This window comes from Archocentrus centrarchus, chromosome 1, assembly GCF_007364275.1.
Source record: "Archocentrus centrarchus isolate MPI-CPG fArcCen1 chromosome 1, fArcCen1, whole genome shotgun sequence".
Classification (NCBI taxonomy): Eukaryota; Metazoa; Chordata; class Actinopteri; order Cichliformes; family Cichlidae; genus Archocentrus; species Archocentrus centrarchus.
This window is the reverse complement of record NC_044346.1, coordinates 17,710,523-17,731,628: the sequence shown is the minus strand read 5'-3', so window position 1 is coordinate 17,731,628 and position 21,106 is coordinate 17,710,523. Positions and strand designations below refer to the sequence as shown.

General features: G+C 39.1%; 1 protein-coding gene and 1 pseudogene across 1 annotated transcript; both read left to right on the top strand.

The window, feature by feature from the left end:
* Positions 1-4,966: 4,966 nt before the first annotated feature.
* On the top strand, positions 4,967-10,071 carry LOC115786349 (ufm1-specific protease 2-like). Its single transcript, XM_030738472.1, is given in 13 exon segments — positions 4,967-5,099; positions 5,292-5,373; positions 6,006-6,171; positions 6,173-6,187; positions 6,643-6,709; positions 7,594-7,748; positions 7,839-8,028; positions 8,277-8,423; positions 8,526-8,690; positions 8,806-8,930; positions 9,013-9,089; positions 9,546-9,670; positions 9,766-10,071. Coding segments are annotated over 13 exon segments (1,404 nt in total). The 5' UTR covers positions 4,967-5,096; the 3' UTR covers positions 9,853-10,071.
* Positions 10,072-14,269: 4,198 nt separating this feature from the next.
* Positions 14,270-20,806, top strand: LOC115794393 (cilia- and flagella-associated protein 97-like; annotated as a pseudogene).
* The last annotated feature ends 300 nt before the right edge of the window (positions 20,807-21,106 follow it).

Sequence of the window (21,106 nt, the reverse complement as noted above, 5' to 3'; positions counted from 1 at the left end):
GCCAGCCGACAGATATAATCTCTCCAGCGTGTCCTGGGTCTACCACGGGGCCTCCTCCTGGTGGGACATGCCCGGAACACCTCATCCAAGAGGCGGCCAGGAGGCATCCTGATCAGATGCCCGAGCCACCTCAACTGGCTCCTTTCGATGTGGAGGAGCAGCGGCTCTACTCTGAGCCCCTCCCGGATGGCCGCACTCCTCACCTTATCTCTAAGGGAGAGGCCAGCCACCCTTCGAGAGAAGGGTGAGAAGTTAGATAAACAGCATAATTTCTGAGGCCACAATATAAAGTGGAAATTTTCAAATATTATATTTGTGAATTAAATATTTGCATACTTTTTTATTTTGAAAAACACAGAATAACGAACAAAAAACCCCCCAAAACTCTTTTTCTTCCCCTTCTCTGTTGCCTCCTCTGTTGTCCCTCAGATGTTGCCCTGGGGTGAACCTGTTAGTGATGAGGAATGACTGGAGACCAGCGTGCAGACCTCATGTTTCAGTACGAGACCAATGAAGTGAAGCTAAGGTCATTTGATATCCTGCAGCAAAAGGAGGTTTTCATGCAGTGTCCTCTTCCACTTTTTTACAGTTAATTAGCCTTCATGTTCCCTAACATATGTGGGAAAGACCATAAGATGTCATATTCTTTATAACTGTTTCAAGTGTGGTTGTGTTCCATGACAGATGTTTGAGAGCAGAGAGAAATGGTAATGCTCAAATTTTTTGGTCCAACTGGTTGGATAATCTAAAGCCATGGAGGAAAATGTAATTATGGTTATGTAAAGTATTATCTATATACTGCTCACATTGTCCAATACAGACAAATTACTGGATTTTCAAGAACTAGATTACTGTTTTAGCTTTGAAAGAACACACAGATGCCAAAAGCTGCTTCTTTCATCTGTGAAGTCCCTGAGCATTACATGATCCAGATGTTTCACTTCTTGACATTACTTGAAAAAAGTATCTTGTGGGGCTTAAGATCACTTAAAGGATTTTTCAAGTGGACCTTAAAATAGCCACTAGGCTCTCACAGGAACACTAAAACACAAGATTCTCACTGGAATCATTCCTCCTGTTCAAAGTGGTTGTTAAAACATCCCTTTCTAATCTACTGAAAGTAGATTACGAGAGTTTGTTCCAACATTTATCTGAAGCTAGTGGATATCTAACAATCCTTTTTTTGTAGTAGAATATAAATTTTCCTCTCTTTCATTGTTCACATGGGTGCACAGGATGGATTTGTGCAACTATTTCATAAAAATATACTTCAAACCTTGATGCCTCTTCTACAATCATCATTGTAGTAACATTATTTGTACATATTCACGTTTTTTAGCATTTTCTTTTTTGTTGTTTTAGTATTTTTACATCTCACCACATCTGTCACTTTGTTACATAAACAAAAGACTCCAAAGATAAACTCTGCCTATGGACATATGATGAATGTGCATTTGTAATGTGAGTGCCCGCCATATAATCAATCCTTGCACACACTCTTGAAAAGATCTTAATGCTCTGTTTATGATACAAACGGAGATAGCTAGTCTCATCACAAATCTTCCTGAGCACACCGAGTCCACGAGAACTCAACAGACATGACTTCACACTGTTACAATGCACGCTGCTGCACTCAGTTTGATGAGAAGAAATGTTCTGGAGCAGACTGCCACATTCAGGCACACAGACACCTTTAATACTGGAGGTTGTGGTAATGTTGTATTCTTGTACTTTAGTAAGCTTTGTTTATGGAAATTTTTTTGAAATTAAAAATGGTGCACTAATCTGAGAACAGAAGACAAGCAAATGAGTTTTTCACACATAAAAGAAATAGAGCAAGAGTTCCATACATACAGCACATCATCTGTATGTCTGCACAACAGGCTAGATATGTACATATGCAGTGCTGTGAAAGTATTTGCCCCCTTCCTGATTTCTTAGTTTTTTCCATATTTCTCACACTTACATGTTTCATATATCAAACACATTTTAAGATTAGTCAAAGATAACATGAGTAAATGCAAAATGCAATTTTTAACGATGATTTCATTTATTCAGGGAAAAAGTTTATCCAAACTTATGTGGAAAAAGTAACTGCCCCCTAAACCTACAGTGAGAACTGGTTGTGCCACTCTTGGCAGCAAGAACTGCAATCAAGCATTTGCAATAAATGGCAAAGAGCCTGCAAAGAGCTGCTGCCTCACAGTTAAAATACCAGCTGGAAGGCCTGGGTTCAGTTCCACCTTGGCCCCCTCTCTGTTTACATGTTCTCCCTGTATCTTTACTCTAGTTTCCTCCCACAGTCCATGCACTTACTGGGGTTAGGTTAATTGGAAACTCTAAATGTTATGTCAGCTGGGATAGGCTTCAGCCTGTGACCCTGAACAGGATAAGCGGAAGTGGATGGATGCATGAGTCTTGCACATCCCAGCAATGTGGCTGAATTGCTTTAATTCAGCCACATTGCCGGGTTTTCTTTAAGGTCATAACCAAAGCATCTCAATCAGATTTAAGTCTAGACTTTGACAAGGCCACTCCAAAACCTTAATTTTGTGTGTGTGTGTGTGTGTGTGTGGTGTGTGGTGTGTGTGTGTGTGTGTGTGTGTGTGTGTGTGTGTGTGTGCGTGCGTGTGTGTGCGTGCATGTTTGGTGTGTGTGCGTGTGCGTGCATGTGTGTGTGTGTGTCTGCATAACCCAAGTGAGCTTGAGCTTCATGGCAGGAAGTGATAGCTGGACATTCTCCTTCAGGATTTTCTGGTAGAAAGCAGAATTCATGGTTCCATCAGTTACAGCAAGTTGTCCAAGTCCTGAAGCAGGAAAGCAGCCCCAGACCATCACGCTACCACCACCATGTTTGACTGTTGGTCTGATGTTCTTTTTATGAAATGCTGTGTTAGTTTTATGTGAGATGTAACGGGATTCAAACTTTCCAAAAAGTTAAACTTTGTCTTGTCAGTTCACAGAATATTCTCCCCAAAGTCTTGAGGATCATCAAGATGTTTTTTTGGCAAATGTGAGGTAAGCCTTTGTTGTTGTTTTTTTGGTCAGCAGTGGTTTCTCCTTGAAACTCTCCCATGGATGCCATTTTTGTCCAGTCTCTTTCTTATTGTTGAATCATGAACTCTGACCTTAACTGAGCCAAGTGAGGCCTGCAGTTCTTTAGATGTTGTTCTGTGTTCTTTTGTGACCTCCTGGATGAGTCATTAATGCACTTTTGGAGTCATTTTGGTAGGTCGGCCACTCCTGGGAAGGTTCACCAATTGCTTCATTCTCCATTTGTGGATAATGGCTCTCACAGTGGTTCAGTGGCATCCCAAAGCCTTAGAAATGACTTTGAACCCTTTTCCATACTGATCGATGTAACTGACTTTGTTTCTCAGCTGTTGCTTTAGATTGTGGCATGATGTGTTGCTTTTTGAGATCTCTTATCCTACTTCACTTTGTCAGACAGGGTCTATTTAAGTGATTTCTGATTTAACAAGGGGGGCAGTTACTTTTCCACATAGGGCCAGGTACAGGAGGCTTAGACAGCTTTTTCCTTTAATAAATTAAATCATCATTTGAAAACTGTATTCATATTTACTTGGGTTATCTTTGCCTAATATTAAAAATAGTTTGATGATCTGAAACATTTAAGCAAAAATAGCAACAAAAAAAAAAAACAAACAAAAACTCAGAAATCAGGAATGGGGTAAATATTTTTTCACAGTACTGTAACTGTCAGGTGTGTTTATTTCATTTCACCTGACAGTCCATTAGATTTAGGCAACTGACTTTGCATGCTTGTACAAGAGGAACCATTTCAGCTCCTTTTCCCAGTAATCCTAACAAACCTGTGATGATTTTATCCAGAGGCATTGTTAGGACAAAACATCAGTGACCTGAAACTGTCCTCATTTTCAACCCTGCTTCCTGGCATGTGGTATTTGTGCTATTTGACTTTGACAGAACAGCTAAGAATAGCTAATAAGTTTTAAACTGAGGTGGAAAAGGCCTGTAATGGGAATAATTTTTAGTAGAGCCTCCTTTTTACAGATAGTCTTGTGATTTATAATTCTTAGGCTCAAAAGCTGTCCTTTGTGTGTTATGAATCAGAGAGTGTTAATCTGATTTATATGCAAACATAGCCTTGATGCTGATTTAATTTATCTGTTTTTGACTAGAAGAATTTTAACGGAGATTCATGCAATTTATGATTTTAGCCTGCAAAAGCCTTGTGTCCACTTACACTGCTGGCTTAACTCACATAGTTACTATGAATATCCTGAGGCAAACCGGCAATACACCAAGAAACACATTTTAACCTTTTTCCCTGTACATTAAGTGTGACAATTTGTGGTCTTGCAAAACACTTAAAAAACAAGCAAACAAACAAACAAAAAATCCAAATAAATACCTCAACAAAAATAAGAACAAAAATATTGATACATTGTTTCAGATGTTGCATAAGAAGGGAGGCATTGGCACTGAATCAGGACTAGTTAGATGGGTACAAATTGTACTGGAGATGAAGCACAAAGCTGCAGAGGACTTTGCAGCTCGCTCGTTGAGCTGTGAGGAGGATTTCTGGAGTTATAAGGGCCTCTCATGTGCATTTATTGGCTAATTTGCCCCAGATACAGATGGACCAACGTTAAGGCGTTTTTCATTCATTCCGTGCTCTTCCAAAATTGCTTTTTGGTGAACTATCAAGAATATGTCTGTTCATTTAATGTGATGATCCATAAAAATGAATGCAGTAAATGTGAATCCCAGGGAGTTATATATAACAAAGTAAAATTTCTTGAAGTATGTCTATGTATATGCACTCTGTAGATGATATCTACACCAAAGGTGAACACGGAAATTTAAAGGCACCTTAAATTTCAAAGGGAAAATTGTTAAAGTGAAAAACATGCATGACAAATTATTTAGAGAATGTTGTCAAAATTTACGAGTTTCTCTAAATGCAACATAAATAGGCGGAGCCAGTGTGACCCAATAGGAAGTCGCTATCAGAGACACGTTGAACTTTTGCTTTAGTAGACATGTCAGCCTCCACTGCATAGAGACAACAGCTAATAAATAGTATTGTTTCTTTGCGAGACAACTCCACAATGGTAAGGTTTCTGAAATTAAATTATCGAAACGAGACGATCGTTGTGTTGAGCTTTATGTTAGACAGAGCCCTTTCTCGCCGGCCCTTCAGTTCCTCGTTTAGCAGTTAGCCAGTAACGCTAAAATAATAATTGCAAATATTGTTGTCTAATTTACCAACCAGCTGCTGACTTGTTTGTTTTGTGTGATCCCAGGTCGTTGCTGACTCCGAAACCGCGACTATTCTTCGTGTCAAAGGTCCGCTGGAGTTCAGGTGTCAGCTGGACAGCACAGATGGTGTGTGCAGAAACGTTTTTTCCACAATAATGTACAATGTAGACACTCCTAAAGTTAAACACCTGTAGCTGAATTCATTGATTTTTGAGCTTGAATTCAGTCAAGCCCAAAATTACCAGGACATTCATGATGAATGATGAGTGCATGTAAACTTCAGACCACAGCTGTACTTATAGGAAATTAGATGCTGTGTTTGTGACATCCAAATAATTGAGTGAGACAATGTTATTTCCATATTTGAATGTCTAAATGCTGTTTCAAGCCTTACCCACAATGCCAGGAATGTAATGTCAATATTAATGTTTGGTCTAACTCCTTTAAGAAACAAAATAAAAATTTAAACCCCAAAAACACAACATTGGTTGTCCTCATTTAAAAGGAACAGTTGGCAGGAGGAGGACCACTGATCTAAATGATGATGTTAATTTTAAGACAAATGAAAAGAAATAAGAAATGCAGTAAACTAAAAATGAATGCATGTCTATCTCTTTAGTTTATTTAACACAGTAAATGCCATAACAGTGTGCTGGTACCTGATTAAATACTAATTCTAAAAAACATATGGCTTAAAAATCTATTGTCTTAACACCTGAATAATATTAAAGAGCGACAGTATTTTTTTTTTCTTACAGTGCTGCTGGTACAAAAGGTCATCTCAAGAACGTTTGAGACCCTTCGCTGTCAGGTGAAATCTGAATCCTGTGTTCTAGCAGTCTGTGACAGTCCTGTTATTATATGGCCAAACAAAGACACCTATGCCACACCTGAAGAAATAACTCCAAGTACATTATGTGAAGATATATCAATGGATACGGTACGTTCAGTCATGTGTTCTCCAGCTCTTATCATGACTACATCAAAGAGAGTGAGAAATAGCAGAGCAAATGCAGTTTTGCAGATTAATTTGGTGTTATCATCGTACAGTCTGAATAACTTAAAACTTAATGGCAAACCATGTTTACAGTATCAGGGTTACAGTGTTAAGAATCACATCACTACATTTTCTGAATCTTAATACTTGAGTTCATGTTGTCAAAAACTTTGTTGTCAAAAAGTGTGGGAAAGTGTTGCACTTTCCCACATGCACCATACAGTGCTACAGACTTTCTGGGAATAAATGTGTGTATTGCATTGCACTGTAATTCCTACTTTCTATATTTGTGTTTGTGTGCCTTACATTGTGTTGGGCCTTTTGTTGCTGTTGCTATTGCTATTACCTTGTCTTTTGTTGGGCTAAATTGAAAAGTTTTTTTTTTCTATTTATTTCAGGGCAGATGAACAAGAAAGTTCTGGCAAAAAATCTACAAAAAAGAAAAGCAAAAGAAGTTTGACAATGGTATGTACCAAAGAATCATAGCAGTATTTTACATTGTATAAATATAGTATAGCTGGTATAAAAGATCACTGGTATTATCAGTTTGACAGTGATTTTTTTTTTCTTAATCGCCTGACCAATTCTTCTGCTTATAAACCAGAGAAAGGAGAAAATGGTGACATTTCCTGAGCCCAATGTGATGCATTCTCCAGTCTAATCAATAGTCTATATCACAATAACAATATAAGAGGAAAAAGTCAGAAAGGTTCAGTCCTTCAGCCACAGGCCAGGAATAATCTTTCTTTATCAACCTGTTATTCACCCCAGATGGGATTTAAACCCACAATTCCTGGCTCAGGAGGCCAGTGCCTCCACTGGGGTAGTCATAGGGAGCTGTTGTCACAGATAACATTAGGGTGGAAAAAAATCAAGTGTCAGCTTGTTGTTGTTGTTCACAGCATCCTTCACTGTTAATAGATTTTTTTTTTTAATTAGTAAATGCATCAAAATAAAGGACAAATATCGGTTACATTTCCCAGGGTTATTCTAAAGACCAAACATCAGTTAACTATGCAAATATTCACTTTGAGAGACCAGAATCTTATTTCTTTCTTTTTTACTTTCATTTTTAACTTAAACTGAGAAAAGATGTTAATCTGTCATCTGTCATGTACAGCAAAGACAGAATTTCATTGCACAGGGAGTCATACACGTTTCTTTATGTGTATGACAATAAGCTTTGAAACTTTAATTGAATATGAAAATAAATACTAATTTACTTGCAGCTGATCAACTTTTTATTAACTAATTGTTTCAGCTCTAATCCTAAAGCTGTTTTTATCTCTAGTTGTCTTTATGGTGTTTGTGTTTGCTTGTGAATTTAATTCACGCTTTTTGCCATTTAGAGTGTCATAAACCTTCGTCTGATGGTGGAGGTGACAAAGCCAGGCCCCGTCTCAGCCCCGATCCTCATCAAAACAGTTCAGAAATCCCACTTTGTGAGGGCGACTCTTCCAGTGGACTGTGTTGTCCGTACTGGCTCCAGTGATACAATCAAAGAGTATGTGTGTTATTCAAAATGTGTGGTTTTATACTACTAACCAAAGCTTGACTCTTACAGTGAATTTTTTTTTTTTTCCTGGTGCTGTAGTGCTTGTGAGCAACTAATGGAGGCACTAACACATCAGTTAACTGAGATGGAGAAAGTGACTCTTGAAAACATGAAGGGAATGACACTTCTTGTTCCCGAACCAGTCCACTTCCTTCCAGAACCAAAAGGACTGGTGACTGTGGTTTATCCAACAGGAGTGCCTGACAGTCAGCTAGTAACACTACGTAAGGTGAGGACCACTGAGCTCCTTTAATGTCTTAAATATATTAATCCTGAGTAAAGGGTTGTTAATGTGTCTTTGTTCATCAAACAGCTAATAACACAGACGCAGAGATATAAGGGTGAACTGTCTGTATAGTTAATCCAACTAAGCTCAACTTTTACTTCCTTGTGAAGAAATGTGTCACTTTTTCTTGAAAATGTATGCGCATGTTTCTTTTTTAGTCATATTTCTTTCACTTTATTTTGTCTGAATAGGAGCTGCATCAGCAGTTTGAGCTACCAGATGACAGGCCTTACTTCAGAAGATCCAATGCTTACCATTTTCCCAATGAGCCTTACAAAGACGGTTATCTCCGAAACCCGCATCTGGTTCTCACACATCCAACCCTGGATAATGGAAAGGTATATCTAATTACTGAATTCAAATCCTCAACTGTATTCGGCTCTTTTGCAGAAAGCAGATTTAGTTGAGCTTTGCCAGGATTTTCTTTTTCTTTTCTCAAGGTGTACTTGGTCCAGGGGATCTACAGTTATCACCACTACATGCAGGACCGTGTAGACGACAGTGGCTGGGGCTGTGCTTATCGCTCCCTGCAGACCATCTGCTCCTGGTTCCAGCAACAGGGTTACATAGAGCGGTCTGTGCCCACTCACAAGGAGATCCAGCAGGTAGTTGTCCTATAAAATATGATCCCAGTACAATAGAAGATATGGCCACATTTGCTGCTTTTTAATGTTAGACATGTCCAAGTTGTGTGTTTCTATCTGGGTCTCTGTTTTCCAGGCTTTAGTGGATGTCGGAGACAAGCAGGCATCATTTGTGGGGTCGCGTCAGTGGATTGGATCCATTGAGGTTCAGGCTGTTCTGAACCATTTGCTTGAGATCACCTCCAAGATCATGTTTGTGAGGTGTGACTGCATTTCTTGTGAATGATGTTGTATTTGTGGATGACAATTAGTATATCTGACGACTAATCTGCCTTCTCTTTAGTCAGGGATCTGAGCTGGCATCCAAAGGCAGAGAGCTGGCCAACCATTTCCTTACTGAAGGAACTCCAGTCATGATCGGTGAGCTCAGTTTCAAAGTGTTATAATTATGTGGCCTCACAGAAACTTAATATTTTGTGTGTGTGAACACTTTTTTAAAAAATAATCCTTATGATCATAATCAATTATCCAAGTATAAAACAGTCACACCACCACAAAAACCCAAAGAGAAGCTGAGCCTACCATCAATCCCATGATATATTTATTTTTTGATGAGACAATATATCAGCTTTAACAAAATTTACATTGTTTTTTGAATCTCTCTTTGTTTATGATTGGCAGCCTCAGTGTTTTACTAATTGGCCCAGAAATATAAATTGTACTGAATATTGATTATGGATTTCATGAAGAAAGCAGTTCAGTTTTCAAAAGCCTGTATTATTGTTGTCTAACATAGACAAAAAGATATAATAATTCTCTGTCAGAAATATGGGCTTGTTAAAACTTAGCTACATTTCTGTTTGCTCTGTGTTGCAGGAGGGGGAGTTTTAGCTCACACTATCCTGGGTGTGGCATGGAGTGAGACCACAGGGCAGATCCGCTACCTAATCTTAGATCCTCATTACACAGGAGCAGAGGACTTGCAGGTTATCACAGACAAGGTGACTTAAAAGCATTCACACCATCTGCATTTCTCATTCTGCTGAACCGGTTTTCGCACACGGTGCTGACCTCAGTGTGGGTGTTGTGTTTCCAGGGTTGGTGTGGCTGGAAAGGACCTGACTTTTGGGATCAAACTGCGTATTATAATCTGTGTCTGCCTCTGAGGCCGAAGGTCTTCTGAGCTCCCGCATGACTTCCAGATGGATCTCATTTCAGTGAATCGTGTGCAGAAATATGAAGGAGCAATATAACCCGTTTTCTTTATGAACATGTGTCAACATTTCCAAATTGATGAAATCAGATGTTTACTGTGTATTCAGTGTTTGACACTGTTTAACAAAGGATCAACTAATTACATTAAATGTGCTTACTTTGTTTCAAATAGAAATACATCACATTATTTTAGACTGTTTTGTCATTGCCTTTTGTTCCTGGTAGAAAATGAGAGATACTAAATATGACCTTGAGTCCCAGCAGAACAAAAGTATTCACATCAAGTTGATGTGAATACTGACTGAAAGATGTCTTCTTTTTTTTTTAAGCTGAACTATGTTGCCAATCTAAGATGAAACAATATATTTATTAAATGATTTATTAATAGTTCATTGAGCAGCAGAAAATGGGTAACTATTTTAATTATTTTTTCATGTACTCTGGTTATTTTTGCAAGCCAACAAGGCAAATGCACTCACTGGTCACTTCGTTAGTTACACCTGTTCACTTGCTTGTTAACAAAAATACCTAATCAACCAGTCACATGGCAACAACCCAATTAGGCATGTAGATGTGGTCTCCACAACCTGCTGATGTTCAAACTGAGCATTAGAAAGGGGAAGAAAGGTGATGCCAGACGGGTTGGTCTGAGTATTTCAGAAACTGCAGTTCTACTTTCCCACAAGGTTTGTAGAGAATGGTCTGAAAAAGAAAAAAATATCCCGTGAGCAGCAGTTCTCAGGGTGAAAATGTGTTGTTGATGACAGGAGAATGATCAGTCTGCTTCAAGCTGACAAAAAAAAATATATACAAGCAACACCTCAAACTTTGAAATGGATGGACTGCAGCAAGAAAAGATGACACTGGTGCCACTCAGTGGTTCAGAGGAATATTTTCTTGGCAGACTTTGGGCCCCTTAGCACTGACTGTGGAGTATTTAAACACCAAAGCCTCCCTGATTTTGTTGCTGACCATGTCCGTCCCTTTATGACCACTGTATCCATCTTCTGATTACTGCTTCGAGCAATATAACGCTCCATGTCACAAAGCTCAGATCATCTCAAACTGGTTTTTTGAACATCACATTGAGTTCACTGTACTCAAATTGTCTCCACAGCAGGGTTATAATAGTTTTGGATTTTACATTATAGTTTAGTTTTAGTTAGTTTTTACTTTTTTTTCTCTAATTCAGTTAGTTTTAATTAGTTTTCAGAGTGGTTTTGCTCGTTTTTATTAGTTTTTATTTTTGGTTTCATGCTTAGTTTTAGTTAGTTTCAGTTAGTTTCAGTATTAGTTTTAGTATTTTCATACCTAATCAGGTGCAAGATTCAAGGCGCAAAAGTGACTATTGTGTAATGAAACTTGACAAAAGATACAGTTTAAAGAAATATTTCAACAACCAGCTGTTCACAAGACATGCTAAATGTGTGTAATATTAAGGACACACATGAACATCAACAGGGAGAAACAAAGAAAAACATGAACTCCCAAACTCAATAACTTCTACAATAAACTCCACAATAAAGTTCAGCATCAGTGCAGCAGATTAATAACGCCTACATGTGGTGTTAAACAAAAACAAACTCTTTGAAGGAGTCAAAGCTCAAATCCAGCTGCATCCTGATGTTCTCACCGCCTGAAGCTGCTTCTGTTTGTGGAGCTAGCTTGGTTAGATGCTGCTAATTAAACCTGCAGGGTCTTTGCGGCCTCTGTACACAACCTACAGAAGTGTCCGACCTCATGTCCGCATTTATGCTTGTGTAGCTGGATTGTGTGTTATTACCTTGTGGTCGTGTGCAGGTGTTTGTACTCAAAGAACCTCCATACGGGACTCTGCCGCTTTCTCGGCAGACCGCAGCAATTACTTTGCGGACCAGCGCGGTGAGCGCACGCACATGCGCACTCACACAGTTGTCCTGTGGCGCTCCCAGCTTAAACTCGGAGAGCGGAAACAATGATTTCATATCTATCCACAAGGCTTAAAATGAAAGTCAGTTTATCGATAATTTCAGTTAGTTTTAGTTAGTTTTGTAAACTCACAATTCAGTTTTAATTAGTTATCGTTTTTTCCTTTTAATTATAGTTTTTATTTATTTCAGTTAACGACAATGTTTTTTCAATTTCAGTTTTCGTTATTTCGTTCGTTTTCGTTAACTATAATAACCCTGCTCCACAGTCACCAGATTTCAATCCAGCAGAGCACCTTTGGGATGTGGTGGAACCAGAGACTCTCATCATGGATGTGCAGCCCACAAATCTGCAACAACTGTGTGATGTGACGTCAAAATCTCTGAGGCACGTTGAATCTATGCCCCAAAGAACTAAGGCATTTTTTAAAAATAAACTATCTAAATATAAATAAATATTAGTTGTAGCCTTTCTTAAGACAACTAAATAGCCCAACTTTACACATCAGCTGCGTTTTCTAGTTTTTAAGGATATGCATTCTGTATTAATTTGTAAACCATTTACAGGAGAAAAGGAGAGAAATTAATTATGTGGTTAAAAATTTTTTTTATAGACATACATTTCAGTGAAGTTACAGTAATTCTCAATTTGCTGTGGAACAGCTGGAAATGTGAAGGATATCTGGGCATCTTTTTCCTACTTGTGTGTGAAGTTCTGTTAGAAAATAAAAATAAATGGGCTACAGCACAGTGGCGTGGTGGTTAGCACCACTGCCTCACAGCTAGAATGCCATCTAGAAGGTCTGGGTCCAATTCCACCAACCTCTGGTTTCCTCCCACAGTCCGAAGGTTATTTGGTCCCTCTAAATTGCCCATGAGTGTGAATGGTTGTCTGTCTCTCTGTATTAGCCCTGCAGCAGGCTGCTCTGTACCCTGCCTCTCCCCCTACGTCAGCTGGGATAGGCCCCAGCCCTCCCCTGCAACCCCAAACAGGACAAGCGGCAGAGAATTGATTATTCATGGAAAACAGTTCTTCCCTGTAACTGAAGTTTCAACACTAGTCACCCAATCAAACAGGTCTTTTTTTTTTCCCAATGAAAACAGACATTAGATTTTTTTTTTTTATTTTGATTTTTTTTTTTTATGGCTTCATTGTATGAGTATGGGCCCCATTCAATCCTCATTTCTACCCATCCTGCATTGGCATGTAAATTGTATGACAGTGACCAGACACAAGTTTATATGACAGATTCCCGCAAAGACTATTGTCCCAGGACATCGGCATTTCATTAGTGTGTGTCACTTCTTGGTCTAATTATGTTATTAAGAGTAAAACCATGACAAATTGTAATTTCAGGGGACGCGCCTCCAGATAATCCCCTTCTTGTTAATGGAGATGCACCAGGGAGAGCAGTTACTTTGGCATAATGGATCCCCAAGGAGAAACTTTATGACCTCCCCTCAGTTTGTCTCCAGTCTCTGTTTTTTGATGTGTTTGAGTTGATTAGAAATGTTTACACAAAAATACAAATCACTATAGTGCAACTCTCTCTCTTTGTTTGGTTTCTGCATAAAACAGAAAGGTACCAGATAGCATTAAAGTGGAAGTAAATTTTGTTGTTCAGGAAGGGCAAAAGCATTTAACAAAATCTCAAGGCAAAGGGTGAAAATCATAAAATATAAAAAGTCTAATTGTATAAACCCATGTAAATATGCATAAATAAACAAAAGGAGTGGTAAAAGTAACACAACATAAATAAACCATACAGATCAGAATTAAAGGTGATTAAAATTCAAATTATATAATGCTCGATTGTCCCAGTGTGTGTATTCCATATTGTTAATATGTTTTCCATCACTCAAAATAATTTTTTATCTACACAGAAAAAAAATCCCGAAAAAACAAATAATCACTCTAAAATTTTACCCTGAAAGTTCACTGAGTTTTGTCCAATGTTATTCACCCAAAAAAATATTTTGGAAATAGTGTATAAACTGAACTTAATCCCGAACACTTTACAATATAATTGTTATGATCCAAGATCATATATGTCTGTTTTTCTACTTGGCCCTCCCGCTGGAGTGTATGTGGGTGTGACCTGTAACACATATATGATCCCAGATCATAACATAATCTAAAGAGTCATTTGCACAGAAAGCCCTTTTTTTTCATATAAACCCTTTTTTGAAGAAGTGCATGCGTAATTAGATTCATTATCACAAAAGATATTTATTTTGTAACATGCTTTCAGTAGTTGTCATCAGTTTAACTTAGTTTGGGTTTAAAGTCATTAGATTTAGTAAAGCAGCGGCTGAATTTTACTTAGTATTGTCACTGTGATTATTGTTATTAAATAAATCTAACTTAGGTAATCGGCAGAGCGATAAAATGCCACAGGGGACTAAAGCTTCTCCTGCCTGCTGCAGAGGTCTCCAAAGCGACAGTTGCCAGGAAGTGACGTCACGGGTTACCAGGCACCGTGTTACTCCGGCTGTAGCCCGCTAACGCTAAACTTCTTTTTACTGCAGGTTTGCGTTTTATTTATTCGGCTTCCTAACGGTACACATTTCTAAAGAAGAACATCAATTGTGACGTGACAAACTCTTTATCGTGCCTTCTTTCTTCAGGTGAGATAACTCTACGTGGTCTTTCAGCTTAAGTTAGCTAAACTAAACAAATAGAATAAGTTAGCTACGTTTGTTACCTGTAAAGTGTGTTATTTATGGGTTAAAACACATGTAAAAGGTTTGGACTGTAGCTAACTGCATTTTATTACATGCATTGTTACATTGTTGTATTAATGGAAGTTGAAAGTGCAGCTAAATCGATATCCAGCAGTTGTAGTCTTTCAAAGCTTACTGCACACTTTGGATCGATTACGTCCAGTTTATTAGAGTTTGCTTTAAGCAAAATGTAGATAGTCTAAGATGACCAACAAGCAAAATTTGAGGGAAAAGACTGTGTTTGTTCGTGACAAAGTAGGACATGTTACTAAAGCTAGGCTAGTCTTGTATATCTAACATGAACAAACACACACAAACTATGCAGACTTTTTCCAGGGTGGAATGATTGTCCAGCATACATATGAGTAATAATAATAATAATAATAATAATAATGCATTTTATTTGTAAGCACCTTTCAAGACACCCAAGGACACTGTACAGAGGTAAAAACATAACAAATCAAAGATAATACATAAAAGCACAGAATAAGCAACTCAGTTCTTGTTTTGTTTTTTTTAGTCATTAAAGATGTATGCTGTACAATCATTCCACCCTAGAAAAAGAGCAGTTCAAAGAAATCATTAAAAGCCCCAAATTACCATGACATTCCCATGATGAATGCATACAAACTTCTGACCAAAACTGTACACTTATTTTATTTGTGAGCATTTCCTAGCTTTTTTGTAAGCAGCGTGTTTTTATCAAACTTTTTATATTGCAACAACTTTTAACTGTTATTTTCGATTTCAGTAGGGATCCCTATTTGCAAATTTCTGTTTGAGCCACATGTTTCTCATGAGTACTTTAGTAAACTAGTTCAAATGTGGAACATTGTCTCAATATGTGGGAAAGGGGACAAAGGATAAAACGGCTGTGCAGTCCAGCATAAAAAGGGACACCTGGTCACTCCAATCCACTCTTTGAAAGCAGTGACTCTTGCAGGTTTTGCAAAAAGGTTAGCTGTTATATAAAGCTAAATGGGTTAAAAAAAAATCACGATTATTTAAACTTTAAAGTATCTCATATTGCATCCTTACAGGTGTGCCATGTTCAACCCCAGTGAATTGGAAGGTGAAGTGGATCACTCATTTTTCGACAGCGATTCTGCTGAAAACAGCGCAGATGTAGGGCACATGGTGGAGAAGGTCTTGAAGGATGAGAAGGAGATTCCAGCAGCACATAAGTTATGTGCAAAACACAGAGAAAATTATCAAAGTGACCTGTCATCAAGGACTGATCAGAATAGAAAACATCTGAAACAAGTAGAGAACAGTAATAGCAGCAGTATGTCATCTGTCTCCAGTACATCAGATAAAGTCAGCAACGAGAGCAGTGATAGTGAGGATTGCTCCAATTTGCACTCTGAAAGGCCCAGTGGAACCTTTGTGGCTTTGCTGGCTGAGGCCAAAGAGGTAAAAGATACAGATGTTTACAACCAGAATCCAAAAGAGACCAAAGAAGAAGCATTACCATTTAGAGCCAGCTCAAAAAGGAGAAACAACAATCTCCTAAAAAACTAATAAGAAATAGGCACAACCAAAGTCCTTCAGGTCCTCCAAGAAGGTCCCAGAGTCCTGCTCTTTCATCAACTGAGACTAGTGCAGATGCAGACTCAGAGGGCTCCAATAGCAGTAGCAGTCAGCGGAGCAGCTTGGAGTCCCCTGCCCTCCCTACACCAATCTCATCTTCTTCATGTCCTGGAGTAAGAAGGACCAGATTAGGCTCAGCAAGGCCTCGGGATTTGCCTGCTGGCCGTACGGTAGAGTCAGATGATACAGTGACAGATGTGACCCCGCTCTCTTCACCTGACTCCAGTCCCCTCCAGTCATTGGACCTGAATGTCACAGAGGTCGAAGAGGAAAGTCATAAAGAGGAGCAGCCACGGCAGAGTGTGCCCTCCAGTGGTTTTAGAAACATGCATCAAGATGAGGACTCAGATCAGGATGTGGATGAGTGTGAGTACAGTTGAGGTTTACATTATAATGCCAATATCTCTCAGCCCACATGGAGTTATGCCATAGGCCCCTTTTCACAGCGCTGATTTTGACATGTCATAGCAGGGTAAATAGATGTGTAATTGATGGTACCATTTCATTTAATATGTGGCTGTCATTTCAGAGAGCCAGCGTGCACATTACTAAGGATAAAACCATAATTAATGCTCTTAAATAAATATGATTAATCTGCAAATGCAGAATGCCTGTTGGGAAAAGGCCAATTGCAGTGATGAAAATTACGTGTTACGCATACAATTGGTTGGGCGTGAGGGAAAAGAGAAGAGAGAGCAACATGACAAAAGACACGCTATAGAAGAGAGCCAGAGTTTAATATTATATGTATAAACACACAGGGATTGAAAAGAGATGTGTGAAGAAGTACCGTATTTTCCGGAGTATAAGTCGCACTTTTTTTCATAGTTTGGCTGGGGGTGCGACCTATACTCCGGAGCGACGTATATGTGACATTTATAACACATGAACCAAAATACTCCAGCCACTTGACATCTCCGTGAACTGCAGCTTTAAGGCAGTCTTGCGTAACCTGTGGGCGCAGTGGATGATGGATGGAGAGCACAGCTTAACGGCAACTGGGAGAATGCGCCACCCAACTTTCCTGGAAGTCATTGGATGGATCAAGAAAACATGGGCTTCAGTGACAAACCATCCTGTTGGGATTCAGAAAGGCTGGAATAATTGGAACTGCAGCTGATGACGAGTCTGACTAACGTGACACAGAACAGGAAGCGGCGCTTCGTCTACGGAGTGTACGGAATTGTTTAGAAGTGACACCGAGGATGAAGAATTCAATGGATTGATGGTTTGGTTAACTTGTTAGTATGTTCTTTATGCTATGGTTATCTGAATAACTTAATGTTACGTTAACATACTGTAGCGATTCTCTTAGTTAGAGAGCGTGTTGATGTTGTGGGATTTCGGACTGTTCGGGAGGTTCGTGAAGGCAGCATGGAGAGAGAGAAAAGACCGAGAGCTTGCCTGTGTGTGTGTTGCTGTTCCGCTGTTGTAGTTGTAGTTGTGGTTGGCGTGGCTGTGGCCTACAGCAGCCGTTTTTCTGTTAATAAAGACGACCTTTGTTGTGAATATCGCGGACTTTGGAAGTGTGTTTACAACGTTACAATACCGAACACGTGTTCGTTGTGCGTCATGTAGCTGAATGTGCTACGTTAGCATAACGTAGGTGTAACCGTGTTCGTCCTGTTCTTTAATCCATTATTATTTTAAATTGCCGTTCAAGATGGAATTTCTGCTCTGGTCTCGGATTCTATCACCCCCCCCCCCCCCCCCCCCCCCCAAAAAAAAGTGCGACTTATAGTCCAGTGCGACCTATATATGTTTTTTTCTTCTTTATTATGCATTTTTTGGCTGGTGCGACCTATACTCCGGAGCGACGTATAGTCCGAAAAATACGGTAATGCTCAGTGCATCATGTTAAGCCCTACAGCAGCCTAAACCTATTGCAGCATGACTAAGGGAGGATTCATGGTCACCTGATCAAGCTCTAACTATAAGCTTTATGAAAAAGGAAACTTTTAAGCTTGATCTTAAAAATAGAGAGGGTGACTGTCTCCTGAATCCAAACTGGGAGCTGGTTAAGGTGGCTGTAGCTCAGGAGGAAGCGCAGGTCACCCACTGATCGGAAGGTTGGCAGTTCGATTCCTGGCTGCTCTGGGATGCGTGCCAAAGTATCCTTGGGTAAGATACTGAACCCCAAGTTGCTCTCTGACACAATGTGTGTGAATGTTAGACAGTAAGCACTTAGCTTAGTTATTGATGGAAATGCTTGTGTGAATGGGTAAATGTAAACGTGTTGTATGAGCACTCAGACAGAGTAGAAAAGCGCTATATAAGAACTAGTCCATTTACCATTCTACAGGAGAGGGGCCTGAGTTTTACTTTTAGAATATCTAGGAACCACAAGTAAGTCTGCAGTCTGAGAAGAAGAGCTCTGTTAGGATAATAAGGTACTATAAGGTCTTTAAGATAAGATGGGGCCTGATTATTCAGGATTTTGAATGTGAGAGGAAGGATTTGAAATTCAATTCTGAATTTAACAGGGAGACAATGAAGGGAAGCCAATATGAGAGAAATGTGATCTCTCTTTCTAGCCTCAGTTAGTACTTCCATTGCAGCGTTCTGGATCAAATGAAGGCTTTTCAGGGAGCTTTTAGAGTGACCTGATAATAATTAATTACAATACTCCAGCCTAGAAGTAATAAATGCATGAACTAATTTTTTACCATTACTCTGAGACAGGATGTTTCTAATGTTAGCAATATTGCACAAATGAAGACAGTCCTACATATTTGTTTAATGTGCACGCTGATCAAAAATGACTTCAAGATTCCTCACAGTGTTACCGGAAGTCAAGGTAATGCCCTCTAAAGTAAATATTGGGTTTCTAAGATTTTTAGGACCAAGTACAATAACCTCAACTTTGTCTGAATCTGCGTGGTAGATTGAGAACACGGCTTTTCAAAAATTCTGTTTTTGAAGCAGAGTAAGTAATTAAATAAAATTTCATTTATACAGATAAATATCATAAGGTGCTTTATAACAAAAATGCTTATGAAAAAAAGTTACCCTAAAGCAAGTTCAAAAAAAGAGTTTTTAGCTGCTTTTTAAAAGAGACCACTAAGTTCACAAATCTCAGGCTCAGAGGGAGAGTGTACCTGGAGGCTACTGATGCAAAAGCTTTGTCATCTTTAGTTCTCAGTCTTGTATGATGCATGGCCAACAGGCCCTGATCATATGACCTCAGAGACCTACTGGGGATGAATGGATGTAAAAGTTCACTGATGTATGCTGGTGCTTTTCTATGCAGGGCTCTAAAAGTCAAAGCCAGAATCTTAAAGTGGACATTGAAGTTAACGGGGAGCCAGTGCAACTGAATTAGCAACAGTGTGATTTGTGAGTACTTAGAAGACTTAGTTGGAAGCCTCGCAGCAGCGTTCTGATCACCTTGCAGATGTTCTAAGAAAGGTTTAAGACGAGTAAATAATAAATTACAATAATCCAGATGTGATGAAATAAAGGCATGAATAACAATTCAGAGTGTGACACAGTGGAACTCAACTTGTCAATATTTCTTAAGTGATAAACGCAAGAGAGAACTAGAGATTTAATGTGAGCATCCAGAGTGAAGGCTGAGTCAAAAGTTGCCCCAAGGTTCCTGTTAGAATATTTAAGAAGGAACAGATATAACAGAAGCAGTAGTGGCCCCAAAAAGACTGCAGGCAAGAGAGCTGGAAGAGGACCTGTACTTACAAGCAGCCACAGAAAAGAAATGTTCAGACAGCTATGATGAAAACCATTCCAAAGCAGACCCTGATGCACCCACCCAGTCCCACAGCCTGTCGAACATAATGTGATGGTTAATAGTCTCAAAGGCTGAGGTCAGGTCCAGCATCAGTAAAATAAAGCATTTTCCTGCATCACTATGCATCAAACTGTCATTGGAGACTCAGATTATGATACAAGTCTCCCTTTTTCCATTCAGGCTCTCTCAATTTAGAAAGCCAGCTTGGAAGAAAACTGGTCTTCCACTATCCTGGAGGGAGAAACAGGAAAAACTACTCGTTCTCCAATGAGGAGGTCCGGCGCATAGATTTAGAGAATCAGCGACTTCTTCGTGAGCTGTCTCACCTCTCTCCAGGGCCCAGACCGGGAAGTGTACCGGTGAAGAAAACCTGCAGGCCGAGTGCCTCTCCTCAAATTCGCCTCACCCACAGTGCAGTAAACAGGCAGCGGGAACAGCAACGGATTGAGAGGGAAAACCTGGTAAGTTTTCCTTCTTGGGTCAAATCTCAATACTTGATTTGCTTAATTTCACCTGTGAGTCTTTCTTTGCAGACATTTGTAAAGAAAAAGATGCACTTTGAAGTACAGACACATGATTTCTCAGTTACATACAGCTATTTTATTTTACACACTCATATATTCACACCGTGAGAAGAGTTCCACCATTGATTTGTGCAACTCTTCACCCAGAAAACTACATTTTTATTAGAATGTTAATATAACAGCTAATGCATGGCAGCATTAGCTGTTATAGTTTTATAAATTCATATCAGCCTTTACAGCTGCTCTGATTTTATTTTCATGTTTTGTTTTTTATTTTTTTCTATTTTTTCAAAAGAAAGTATCTTCTCTTTTATTAGGTGATATTTTTTCAGTATTCAGCTTGTTTTTCAAATATTCAAGTATCTCAAAGTGTCTCTTCGTTGAAAACAATTTCTTCAAACCCATCAATATGGTTTTCAGGACAAAGACTAAAAAGAATAAACACCTGGCAGAAATTCTCAGTACTAATAAAAGGTCATTAGTAACTTGAATGGCTATCAAAAAGAGCTGTCATAATCTGGCTCGAGGCCCATGACAAATAATAGCAGAGACACCACTTTAACCAAGATTCACCAATTGATGTACATTGTAAAACCTAAAGTAACCAGTCTAAAGCCAACCAACCAAAAAAAAAAAATGGTGCTGGATGAATAGAGAGCTAAGAGCTGAAACAGCCAGTTCTTAAAATGCTCCAGGGAGACTGGCCAGGTGCTCCCAGTTGCACTAATTAAC